Below are 13,529 nucleotides of genomic sequence, written 5' to 3'. Positions count from 1 at the left end.
GCAACAGTTGGGGGAGCCCAGTCCTAGTCCTAGCTGATCATGCATAGCGTTCTGAGATACCACAGTCATGTAGCCGGACATAACTCCTTTGAGAAAATGTGGTACTTCAGACCTACAAGGTAAAAATTGCTAATGCAGTTAGGCTCCACTATTGAATAAAAGAAAGGAAAGTATCATTGGTAGTGATTTTAAAATATTTAATAGTCTTTAAAATCCAAAATAATGTGATTCTTACAAGTTATGTGCCACATGAAGCAGGTGTTATTTTTTGAGAAATGCAGGTGATACTGAAAAACATTATATAGCACTGAGGTATTTTTTATTTTTAAAACTGAAGAAGGAAACAAAGTCTAGTTCTAATTATTTTTACATTTACAAAAAAAAAAATGCTACTGCTTGGCTCTTTTGCTATAATTTTAGGCTCTGAATACATTACAAGAGTCTATGGGAAAGAGCATTATAATAGTACATGTAGTTTTTAAAAGCTATGCACATCAAACCTGGAAAAACGGTCATACAGCAAGAGGCAGAGTGGAGGTAGGCTAGTACACATTTGACTTTCTTCTCAAAGGATAGCTTTGAAAAACAAGTGTAACCAATTGTTAACACCAAATTAAAATGGCAATATTAAATTGGTAACAAAATGATCCACATATTTTATACAATATTGTATTTCCAAACACAAAAATCAGATCATGAAAACCAGAGAACCTAATATAGCACCGTTGTAACCATACATTATCCCTCAGCTTTATTATAATTTAAGATTTTGGCAGAAGACAACACCTGAAAAATGTCAGTCTCATTTTTATAAATCATTTGGATTTCAATGAAACGTTTGTTTTAGGAAAAAAAAGTATTCCTATCTCAAGATCAGTTAGCCATTTATAGCTCCACTTTGGAAGTAAGAATGATGGGCTACATCTACTTTTAAATTTAAAACCAAGAACCAAGCAGTAAGGACAGCAATGTCAAGAATATCACATTAAGAACCACAAAGAACATGAGAAAGAATTGGGTGCATGTTTTTACAACTACGAACTGATGTCAACAATTATAAATTTACAAAGAGAAAACTTTTTTGCACTAACTGGTTTCAAGACAGCACTGAATTTAACTCATCTTTGGGCTTCAACTTTACATAGAGTGAATATGGAAGTGCCATGCTCAGGCCCTTCTCCAACTTACAATGTCACAGTAAAATAAATTTCAAAACAATTCCAGAATGACCTAAATTATACCTGTTCTGGCTGACGTAATATTTAAAAGACATTTTCTGGCCAATTTTTTCCTTGAAGATGATTGTCTAGTTTTACAATATATCAATTTGAAGATAACATAGCTTTTCCCCCCATTTTAACTCTTCGGTACTGGCACAACCATGGCCAGCAGTGAACCTGTACCAGTCCAGGCCAACTCAAAAACAACATTAAAAACATCTGAATGTCATCTTTTAAAGCGATGTCACAGTTTGTTTCCTCAGAAATTTAAAAGCATTTATTTGAAAACATTATCTTCATTTTAACCCTCAGAGTTATAACATTTTTTACGCCATTAAATTCAACTTGTGACTGACACGATTTAATTACCATTTCCTAAGCTGTGTGCTGCACCCAGCTTGTGGGACCCCAGAGCTACTCTAGGGATCCAATGCTTGTCAACAAGGATCCTCAAACGTCTGGGCTTCACACGTTCAAACACTGCTTTATCGGACAGTGCTGTAACTTGGAGGTTTTGTTACATTTTTAAAGACCAAAGAACACTACACTATAAGACAGCAAACATTTTTTGCAGAAGTTTTCAGTGTGTATGTTCCACCTATATTTAAGGACTTTAAATGGACTTTAGTAAGGATATGCTAATGACAGCCATTAGAAGATACTGTTTGTTTTACTAACATTTCCCAAAATGGGCAAAATAGAGGCAACATGTGCCCCTGGTTCCGTGTACTGGCCTTTGGCTGTGTTGGGGAAGTAATCATACAAAAAGTGCCCATAACATCGAGAAGGCAGCAAGTGAGACTAGACAAAGGTTGGAGCTATATGAAGCAGATTCGAAAGGAGTTACCTTTATAAATTTTTTCTTAAATGGGTGGAGAACAGGAAGGAAGTACAAGGACATCTGGCTTTGGGCCCTCCTCTGCTGTCCTGAAGTAAAACAGACTCAGACTGTCCATGAGGCATCATCAAGAAGGCTAATGACTGTACCCCAAAAAAGAGCCAGTTCTCTAAGATTACAATGCAAAACAGAAAATAAACCACAAATTAAATACATGACACTGAAATCACTTTGATGAGAAGACACAAAGATATTTAAAAATATAAATAAATACATTTAGCCATTTTTATTCAAGAAACCCAGAAAACTGCTTTCAAAGCAATTACTTCTTTCAACCACCTAAGTTCTTTCTAAAATACTTACTATTTTGATTGTCACTGAACGCAGCACCTCAGTGTTTGCTGGTGGTGGTGGTGATGGAATTTCACTTAATAGTCTCTTCATAAACTATATCCTATTTCACTAAAGAATGTTTTCCTGGGAAAACCCAGGTAGCTTACAAATTATTGTAAAACACTCAAAACAAAGCCTACAAAGTATTATTTTTATTTAAGAAAAACAAGGAATGTAGTGTTATGACATGGGGAAAAAAAACTATGCAAAACAGTCACATGGAAAGAAAGTATTTTAATTTTTAAATATCCAAGTTTGCTTAATTTGTGAGTTCAACACTTTTAAATATCCTGAATTAATAACTGTACCAACAAAATTCATCCCCAGTGTTACCACAGGAGACATTAAAATAAGACCAATTTATTCTTTTTTCCCTTTAACCAAAGTAGTCTTTTTCTCAGTCCTTTTTGTGCAAAAATATTACAAGAGCAATTCAAATGGAAATGCTGAAATGACATGCCAACATTTCAGGGCACATTTAAAACACTCAGAATAATTCTTGAAATTATTGTATTCTAAAATAGTACTACCAATCACTTTTAGATTAGTTCTGTAATCTACTCACGCGGATGCAATTTTAATTTTCCTAGACCTCTGAAAATAAACAGGCTCATTGGTCTCTTTTGGTGTCCACACAATAGGCAAGATAGGTTTACAATAGTGTTTAAATGGAACTAGGCATCTACAATCTCTTGACTCCACCACATTCGAAACAAAAGTCAAAGTTCATTTGGCTACCTTGAAATCACTCCCATAAACCTACTATGGTTCACTGGATCTAAACATTTCTCAGAAATGTGTCATTTATAATTTCACCTAAGTGATGATTTGGGGATCCTTTAGAAATGGTTAATGCCTAAGATAATAAACTTTATCAAAATGAATAATTGCAATAAAGTGCTTGTTACATTTCAAAATGATGCTTTTAGACTGTGGTATGTTGCTTTAAAAGTGTGTGCTATTCCTCCCATACAGGATCCCCAGGCATGAGAGTTGGGTCTTCTCACCTGTCTCAAAAAGCAGCAGCACTATCTTTTGGTAGGCTGACAATAGGCACGTTACCCATGCGGATGAGGCTATGCTAGTGCTATGGCAAAAGGGGGAGTAAATTAGAAAAGTGGGAGGCATGTGGGGTTCCTACTATACTCATAGTTATATACAAATATATTAAATATGCTATAAAAATAGTCAACTCTTTTCCTTTGCAATGACTTCAGAAGCTCCTTTTAGAGGAATGCTCACCCAATGCAAACGAACTTAAAAGGTTCTCTTTCTCCCATCACTATTTAAATGGCAAGTGCCTTTGTGCTGTTTCTTCTCTACCATTCACAAATTCCGGTCAGCTTACTCTTGGCTAGACTCACTCAGCAATATTAATATCCAGTGTTTATACCTTCCAACAGAGACTCTCGTGGGACTAAGAACAGGGCCACAGATAAGAGTTTTACACAAATGCTCATCCATGAACTTTCAATCACCAAAGAAACAAAGAAAAATGTAGAAATTCTAAAGTAAAATGCTATTTGCATTCCACTTGAAAAAACATTTGCCTCAATGTAGTGGAAACATTTTAAAACATGTTGAGTAATATCCAGTTTAAAAGAATTTTCACCTGTCTGTGTAAAATACTGTTTTAAGGGTCCCTTTCTAAGGCTTCTTGAACAAGGGTTCATCTCCCTTCAACACAACGCCCTTTCCAGAGCTGGGCTGCTTCAGTGCCCGTAACTTCAAGCAGACTGCTTTTAAGGCAATAACCAACAACTGTAGTAGCACTTCTGAAGAATCCAAACAACATTTTCAGTATTCTTTACTGAGTATTCTATACAAACTATTCAAAATCACTGGCATCCTTTTATTACTAGTACATTCCGAAGCCAGATTTAAGTTATGAAGGAGAGCACAGCACTCTAAAACCACCCCCTCAATTTAGAATGTTCAGAGGCTGAACTGTAGTATTTACTTACATGCTACACCCATTCCCGACATGTGCTCCTCCAATATCTTCCACTCACAAAAGGGAGTAGGTTCTGGTTAGACAACACTCAGCAGCAACCTTATTCATCCTTGTAGTTCTCACTTGTGTCTGTTAAACAATACTGACTCGCCCAGTGCCAAGGCAATCCAAAGCAAGACAAGGAACGGCAGAGCAGCTAGCAGTTTTCCTTAACCTCAACAGTTTCTTACCTGAAAAGTGCCACACAGAGTAAGTGTTTTTAAGAAACACTGCATACATGTGAGAGTAAAGCAGAGGGAAGATAAGATTTTTTAAGAAGCTGAAAGGTGTTTCTATTTGGTATCTTTTCATGATTTAGATTTGGGATTTTAATTAACAACTTTGGCTACAGAAATGAAGAACAGGCAAGTGCTGACTCTTCATCTGAACGCTCCGGTGTCACCGGGGAGGGGGCAGGGACAGCTTTGCAACCCAAATTTAAGAGGAAAGCAAAGGGAAAGCAGCAGCTAACAGGCAGCTAGTGCTTCCGACACACTTCATACGGATAGTAGAGGAAAAGCAGCTAGCTGCTCCTTCAAATAAGCAACTGTTAATTCCAAGCAGGAAAAAGATGAGCTGTGAAGAACAACAAAAATTATAAAGGAACATTTCATCTTTCCCAGATATTTGTGAAGATGGAAAATATTTGAAGGGGCTGGCTTGTCTTATGCTTTGCTTCTGTTAAGTACCTAGTACTCACAATTCACCGTCTTTCTTTTAAGTATAGTAGAGGATAAAGCCGTAATATAACAGTTATTCATATTCTTTGTTAGCTAGATCCATATCACTAGGTATTGCCAATAAATAAATGAGGCACAACTCAGACATAAATGGAAGGGCGGAAGGCAATTTGAAAGGGGAGAACAATGCTGTTGCCATATTCTACGACATCCATCTTGTCCATGCATATGTATGCTCAAGGACATACGTACTCCAACAACTATTCTTGATATTCTCATGGGAATGTTGGAAATCTCTTCTGGATGATCATTTAGCCAGAAGAGCTCCTTGATATGTTAATTATTGATTGGTATCTAGTCACATTCCTTTTGTAGAAAGGTAGGTACCAATTTTCTTTGGTTGTTTTCTTTTTCAACATTACTTTTCAAATTTAATTGTGGCCAGGTACAGTTTTCTACAGAAAGACAAAGTCTATCCCTTAAGAATGACAGCAAATCTTAGGACAGAGAAGTCTTAAGAACTGATTTAAGACTTAACTAGCAATTTTGCATTAGGTTATTTTCATTGCGTAAAACTTTTCCTGTTTAACAACCTCAATTCTGTTATACATTTTCTTTTAAGGTCAATTTTGATTTATTATGCTTGTTCTCCACCCTTTCCTAAGTAATCATCTTTTATATTCTAATGTATTTTCCATTAATCTTTTGTTCTATAGCTGTAAATTTCATTATTAGTACCATAAAATCTATAAACTGTTTTAATGTATGTAATTTGTGTTAGAATTTATTACCTTTAGCATGTGATATTGCCAAATGAAATCTTAGTTCACATTTAGAAAGCATGTGAGTTACAACAGTTTAGTGCTATGGTGAAGGCAAAGCCAAATTCCTATGCCTTCTTTTTGGCTTTGTAGGAATATCAAGATCATATTGAGCAAATACTGGTAATTCTTAAATGATAACTTAGCTTTAAAGAAAGACGCTGATTTGGGAAACAATTTTGGAATCACATTAATAACTGTAGTAGTGTTAGGTTATCATCTTTTATTTCTAAATTATTTGTACCTCCAGTCCAAGAAACTGACAGCAAGTTCAAAGGAACTTAGGAGAATAATAATGACACTGATACCCACATGCTGTTAAAAATGTACTAAGGTTTCAAAACTGCTACTGAAACCAGACAAGAGTTCAAGATGGTGAGTTATCACCTGAATTAAAATCAAGGCACTATGGGTTTTTTTTCCCCCTCAAATAACCCTGAATCATTTCTGACTGAAAGAAGCATTGAAATTGTGAAGGATAATAAAAAAGATTCCAACAAATCCTAAAAGTTAAAATTCCCACCACTGAGAATGTTAAAAAGTGCCTAAGGTGTTTTGTGTGCAAATTTTACCTCTATAACTGAAACATTCTTGAAATTACTTTCAGGCTTGTTGAAAACCATTTACACAAATATTTCCAACTATCAACTATATCAAAATATGCAATCAAAAATCCCAACCATCTAAAATAAAGCAGTGCAAATACTAGTTTCAAACATAATTGACAAATAATGAAATGAGGGATATATCTGAATAACTTGAAAATCCTGTTGTATCAATAATTTAACCTGAAAAAAATAATCCATTCCCAGCAGCACATCATACCTCACTGAACAAACTGTGACATCACAGCCAAAGTATGAACAAAAAGACTTGTGCCCTGGAAAAATGAATAGAACACTACTGTGTTGTAAACAAAAGAAAAACAGGATGTATCAGTTTGCACATGGTATCAGAATCTGAGGAAATGTACTCACACCTATAAGGAAGAGATAATGCTTTCATGCAGCATACAACATGTTTTGCTTTCTCTCCTTTTATCCAGACATATACATATTTTTACAACATCTGTACACAGAAAATTTGAACCTACACAACATTCTGAAAGTAATTACTGTTCCATCATTATCTGAAAAGGGACAGGAAGTTGGGGCGGGGACTACTAGTCTAGTGGACTGTCTTCATGGCATCATTGTAAGCAAACCCCTGGCGTGGCAGTGGCGTGTCCTCTGTGACACTCGACAACAGGCACAGAACCACTCACAGTCACTAACATCGTTAGCGCCTTTCTGATTCACTGGAGGGCGTTTCATAGCTGAGCTCAACATTTGGCAATATACTCTTTCCATCAAAAAATATCTGGGCAACTAGAACACTGTCAGAATTGGCTATGTCCCTATGGTCATCTGCTGGCTGGTATTCAATAGACATCTGTAGCACTGGGCAGCGTTTTTTCTGCCGATTCCAGGAACTAGACCATTCAATGCCGCATCTCGTGAAACTGCTGGAACTTCTCCTCCCGTCTTCAGGTCATCTGAGTAGCTCTTCTGGGGCCATCCCCTTCCTCCCTTGATGCCAGAGAGGAAGCGTGTGTGCTACTGTGGCGGGACCTTGGAGGGGTCAGTCAAACTGTCAGTCCTGTGCCGCCCGAGCTGCTGCTGCGGCTGAGACTGGTGCTGCTGGTGATGCGACGGGGGGAAAGGGCCCTGCTGCAGAGGAAACGCGGCAGACAGGATGAGCTGGGTCGAAGGGTTCCCATGGAGCAACCTAGAAGTCTGAAAAACAAATGGATTATGCAACAGTTCTTTGCCCCCCATCATAGTGTCCACATAAGATTTACTCAAGCTGTTTACTGTCAGCCGGGCGTGGTGGCTCAAAGCCTGTAATCCTAGCACCCTGGGAGGCCGAGGCGGGAGGATCGCTCAAAGTCAGGAGTTCAAAACCAGCCTGAGCAAGAGCGATACCCCCATCTCTAATATAAATAGAAATTAATTGGCCAACTAAAAATACATAGAAAAAATTAGCTGGGCATGGTGGTGCATGCCTATAGTCCAAGCTACTCGGGAGGCTGAGGCAGGAGGATCGCTTGAGCCCAGGAGTTGGAGGTTGCTGTGAGCTAGGCTGACGCCACGGCACTCACTCTAGCCTGGGCAACAGAGTGGGACTCTGTCTCAAAAAAAAAAAAAAAAAAAAAAAAAGTTGTCCACTGTCCATAGGGACAGGATCCTGAAATTCTACATAACCCACATGATTTTTGTTCTCTACTTTAAAAATTGTATTTTGGACAATGCTTATAAGGCTTTCTTTTCTTCTTTCTGGAAGTATGACAGGATTTTATTTAAGGAATCTGAACTGGAGGTTTCACGGTATAGGAACAATCCATGTCTGAAGACAAGCCACGCGCGTTCTTTCACTTTATGTCCTACAGACCTATATTTTACAGAGTAAAATTTGAGCACAGCTCTGTAAAACGTGAATACTGGGGCCAAGCGGGAAATGCCTTTGCACGCTGGGTTGCTGAGCTCCTCAGAGCAGCGCAGTGAAGCGGCCGAGGCGCGGGCTGCCCCAGTTACTGGATGTGTCACTTGGTCAAGCTGTTCACTTCTCCGGGCCTCAGTTTCTTTATTCCTATATAGGAATAACGTCTACTACATTGGGTTTTTATAAAGATTGGGTATTAATATTGTTTAAAAGCACCGTAAAAATGAGGGCAAAGTTGGAAGCTGAAGTCCAAGATGAGCCCAAGTTCCTAACAATGACATACACTGCTCCCTCCATAGCATTTCTCCTCTGATATTAATTTATAACTGAAGAATTGCAATAAAATTTACTCCAACTAAATAATTTAATACCTATACTATTATAATAAAAAGAAATTCCTACTTTGAAAATAGTTTGATGGGCAGCTAGAAAGAAAGAGAAAGAAAGATGCCTGTGCTTAAATTCCAGAAACCCCTGCCCAAGACAGAGAAACAGGCAGTGCGTAACGTGCCGTCCGGTGGGCCGGGAGCAGGCTGCCCATCCACCCTGCAGCTCGGATCGCCGAGCTTTCCCGGGCGGCCGAGTCTTCCAAAGAGTGAAGAAGGGAAGAAAGCAATAGCTGAACAGGACGGGCTTTCGATCTTTGTGGAGGTTTAAACTGTACAATAAGCTTTTGTGAGTTTTTCAGATCGTTTACACAAGTGTTCGCTCAATGCTCTCACTGCACTGTGAGCACGACGGGCGGGTCACCTGTAAGAACTGCGGCGGCGGCTGGGCCAGCTGAGCCTGAGATGGTTGCTGCGCCGGAGCGAGCTGCGGGTCCTGCGAATTGGGCTGCGGCTGCGGCACCGACAGCGACTGCGACTGCTGCGTGGCGAAGGTCGGGTAGGCCGTCACCACCTGGCCCATGAGCATAGTGCTGGGCACCATGACCGCCCCGCACGCCACGGGAGCAGTCACTAATTTGGTCACGAGTTGCTGACCTTGAGAAAATCTGTTAGAAGAAAACAAAGAAGTTGGAGTCCAAAATACAAGGTACACATCCTACAAGGCGGCGGGCTGAATAATTATCTAAGATATAATAATGCCTGATGATACTGCCAACCCAGTTTGTTAAAAGCTTTATGTTCCTATTTTGTTTCATGTTTTTAAATATCCCCTTTGGGATAGCAAACAAAAATGTATACAGCAAAATCAACATGACAAAAATCTCAGGTTTTTTTGGATATCCATATTCAAAAGGATGAAGTTGGACTCTTAACTCACATCATATACTAAAATTAACTCAAAATAGATCTAAGACCTAAACATAAAAACTAAAACATAAAACTCTAAGAAAACATAGGAGAAACGCTTCTAAACATTGGATTTGACAATGATTTCTTAGATGTGACACCAAAAGCACAAGCAATGAAAGAAAAAAAGCAGATAAAATGGACCACATCAAATTAAAAATTTTGTGCGTTAAATTTCTGTGCACTATCAACAGAGTGAAAAGCAACCCACAAATGGGAGAAAATGTTTGCAAACCATATATCTGACAATGTAGCCACTCTATGAACAAATTTCAATGACCCCTATTACGTTCTTTTTATAATCTCCTCCTCCCTTAGCTAAAACTTCTTGAACTTTTTGAGTTGTTTCCCAGAATTGGCAGAATTTTTACGAGACAAAGGAATTGAGATTTCAAAGGCCCCAGAGTAAAATTCCTGAAGCCAAGAATCACCATTCCCCACGAACTGCCCCAAAAAGCACAGGGCCCCTCCTTAGAAAGCCCAGGATCTCTATTGGTCTGGAAGACAGATTTGAGACTATTTCTCCCATAATCTCAACAGACGTCTTTCACATTAAACTTCCTTTCTTCCTTGGCAATGCTCTCAGTTGGATCTTTGTGCAGCGAGCAACTGGATAAGGGGCTAATAGCCAGAATATATAAGAATTCCTATAATTCACCAACAGTCAGCTCAATTAAAAAATGGGCAGCGGTCAAACTTGAATAAACATTTCTCCAAAGAAGATATACAAATGGTTAATAGGCATATGAAAAGGTGCTCAATATCACTAATCATCAGAGAAATGCAAAGCAAAGTCACAATGAAAGCTACTTCACACTCATCAGGATGGCTATTATAAAAAAAACAATAGAAAAAACCAGGGCTGGCAAGGATGTGAAGAAACCCTTGTACACTGCTGATGGGAATATAAAATAGTACAGCCACTATGGAAAACATTATACAGTGCCTGAAAAAAAAAATCAAATATAGAATTATCATATAAAGCAATTCCACTCCTGGGTATATATCCAAAAGAAGTGAAAGCAGGGACTCAAACAGATATTTGTACACTCATATTCAAAAGTAGTAGCATTAGTCACAAGAGCCAAAAGGTGGAAGCAACCCAAGAATCCACTGACAGAGGGAATGAATAAGCAAATGTGGTATATACACACAGTGGAATATTATTTAGCCTTAAAAAGGAAGGAGATTCTGACACAATGAGAGCATCCTACTAAGTGCAATAAGCCAGCCACAAATGAGCAAATACTACAGCATGATTCCACTTATATGAGGTACTTAAGGTAGTCAAATGTGCAGACAGCAACACAGAGGTTACCAGGGGCTGGGGGGCGGGAGAGTGGGGAGTTACTTGTTTAGGACGGTGGCTGCTGAGGATGGGGGATGGGAGTTTAAGGGGGACAGAGTTTCAGTTTGGGAAGACTTAAATTCTGGAGATGGTGGAGGGTGGTGGCAATAACCATGTGAATGTACTTAATGACCCTAACTGTACACTTTCGATTGATTAATAAAATAAATGTTGTGTTATGTATATTTTACCACAATAAAAAATGTTCAACCTATAAAAACAATACATGAACTTTTTTCTTTTTCTAAAATTACTAGGTACTTGGTAGTCAGATATATATGGTGCATGCTTTATTTGCCACATTAGCACAGAGTTCATGAATGAATTTAAAGCTATCATGAGGTAGTTTTTTAAAAACTCTAGGTTTATAGAGGAAATTCACACTGAAAGTTGTATCTTACAAACATAATTCAAAACCAAATGACATTCTAACAGTCCTCTCAATTTATGAATTTATCATGTAGCACACTACCCACTGTGCTAGAATTCACTGATTTTCCTTCCGTCCCTGACATCCTTCTACTATCCATATAAAAGAAAAACAAAGAATGATGCCTTTTCAGGGAACAATATTATTTCCACTTGCCTTTTCTGTGAGATGAAGTTAGTTCCTAACACTGGCCATTACTGTGAGGAAACTGACATATGACCCTACTGTAGATGTGGCATGATATCACTGCAATTATGTTTAAAGTATAGAACAGTATAAAATTATAAATAATTCATTTTGAATCCATGCCAGATCTTGAACATAAAATACATTTTATATACTCCACAACCAAATGCTTTAATGCAAAACAAAAAAAGAATTAAAGATTTTAAAAGAGGCCGGGCGTGGTGGCTCACGCCTGTAATCCTAGCACTCTGGGAGGCCAAGGCGGGTGGATTGCTCGAGGGTCAGGAGTTTGAAACCAGCCTGAGCAAGAGCGAGACCCCATCTCTACTATAAATAGAAAGAAATTAATTGGCCAACTAATATATATAGAAAAAATTAGTCGGGCATGGTGGCGCATGCCTGTAGTCCCAGCCACTCGAGAGGCTGAGGCAGGAAGATTGCTTGAGCCCAGGAGTCTGAGGTTGCTGTGAGCGAGGCTGATGCCACGGCACTCACTCTAGCCTGGGCAACAAAGTGAGACTCTGTCTCAAAAAAAAAGATTTTAAAAGAAGCAAGTAACGTTTACAAAGTACACATAGTCACAGAAGTGCTAAGTACTAATATCTCTGGAATTTTAAAGTTAATATCTGAATTGCCTAATGGCTCACTGGTAATGTAATAAGAATACTTCATACATCTCTGGCACCACAAGACATTCTTTAATCTATTTTTGTTTAACTCACACTTCTGTGGCTTTATATATACTGCTCCGTCTGCCTAGAGTCCCCGCCACATGCACACCCAAAGCCAAGCTCTTTAAGGCTCAGGACAAGTTTCTCCTCCTCTGTGAAGGTTTCTTGACCACACTCTATTCACCTGCTTGCCTCAACCCATGGAACTGCTCACTACCTCCTCTCTAAAGACCTATTAAGTATCCATCACACCAAATACTACTGATTTGTTTGCCTTTCTATTGCTTTTTCTAGTCTAGTTTTTCCCAAAAAGGACCATGCCATACTCATCTAAGTAGGCCTTCAAATACTGGTTGAAAAATGTTTTTTTCTACCCGAAAAAAAGGAGATATTTACAAATAGCTGCTCACTTTACAAAATGCATATAGCAGCATTCTAGTTTAATGTCTTTTTCTCAGGCTTTAAAAACAATCCCCTGAGATTCTATGGAGCACATGCATAAGACTTGCTAGCTGAATATTAATTAGAGCTAGAAGTTGGACTTTTTAAGTTGCAGGAACTTAGCTCCAAAGAGAAGCAATGAGTTCTCCCTGCTCTCATTGCCTATGTGATACTGCAGCTTCTTTGCTCTCTGGAAATTATTAACAAGATTTTCATAAAATATATTATACTGTCTAATGCAACAGCAAAAATGTATTACAAACGTAGCAGCCTACTTGTAATAAAATAGATTTAAAAAATGCATTTAAAATAGGAAATTTAAGACTACAGAGATCCTATAGCTGTTAAAAGACAGCTTTCCCAACATATGAATGGCATTTCTTCAAGAAATTTGTTTCTAAGTCAGCTTTTTGGACTTCCTGCTAAAATAAGCACAGATGGCTGTTTTTCTAGAATAGTGCAGAAAAACTCGGTACGATATATGTTTAAGCACTTGAGCTTGAAGTCAGACATCAAGGTTTGAGTTCAGAGCCCCCTCCTCACTCCTTTAGCTATACAGGCCCTTGACCAAATTATTAAAAACCCACCTTTTCTTTATCTGGAAAACAAAAGACCATAACATATTTGTTTTTAAATGAGAATTAAATGAGATAATATATTTTGAACATTTAACAAACTTAAAAAAGGTAAGCTACCTTAACCATTGTTAGTACGTGAAAACACTCTAACATT

The 13,529-nt window shown here is 38.2% G+C and overlaps 2 protein-coding genes across 15 annotated transcripts in view; one reads left to right on the top strand and one right to left on the bottom strand.

Moving 5' to 3' along the window:
• TMEM165 (transmembrane protein 165) overlaps positions 1-13,529 on the top strand; it is a 72,585-nt gene that overhangs the window by 25,785 nt on the left and 33,271 nt on the right. The window lies entirely within an intron of this gene.
• The window catches only part of CLOCK (clock circadian regulator), a 107,994-nt gene continuing 94,648 nt past the window's right edge, over positions 184-13,529 (bottom strand). For all 12 annotated transcript variants that reach the window (XM_012758244.3, XM_012758253.3, XM_020285305.2 and 9 more), the window contains 2 exons: positions 9,177-9,420; positions 184-7,720 (listed from right to left, as the gene is read on the bottom strand). In XM_012758244.3, coding sequence (XP_012613698.1) covers positions 7,541-7,720; positions 9,177-9,420 — 424 coding nt within the window. In that variant the 3' untranslated portion in view covers positions 184-7,540. The remainder of the gene's footprint in view (positions 7,721-9,176; positions 9,421-13,529) is intronic.

This window comes from Microcebus murinus, chromosome 26, assembly GCF_040939455.1.
Source record: "Microcebus murinus isolate Inina chromosome 26, M.murinus_Inina_mat1.0, whole genome shotgun sequence".
Lineage (NCBI taxonomy): Eukaryota > Metazoa > Chordata > Mammalia > Primates > Cheirogaleidae > Microcebus > Microcebus murinus.
This window is presented reverse-complemented; position numbering and strand designations above follow the sequence as displayed.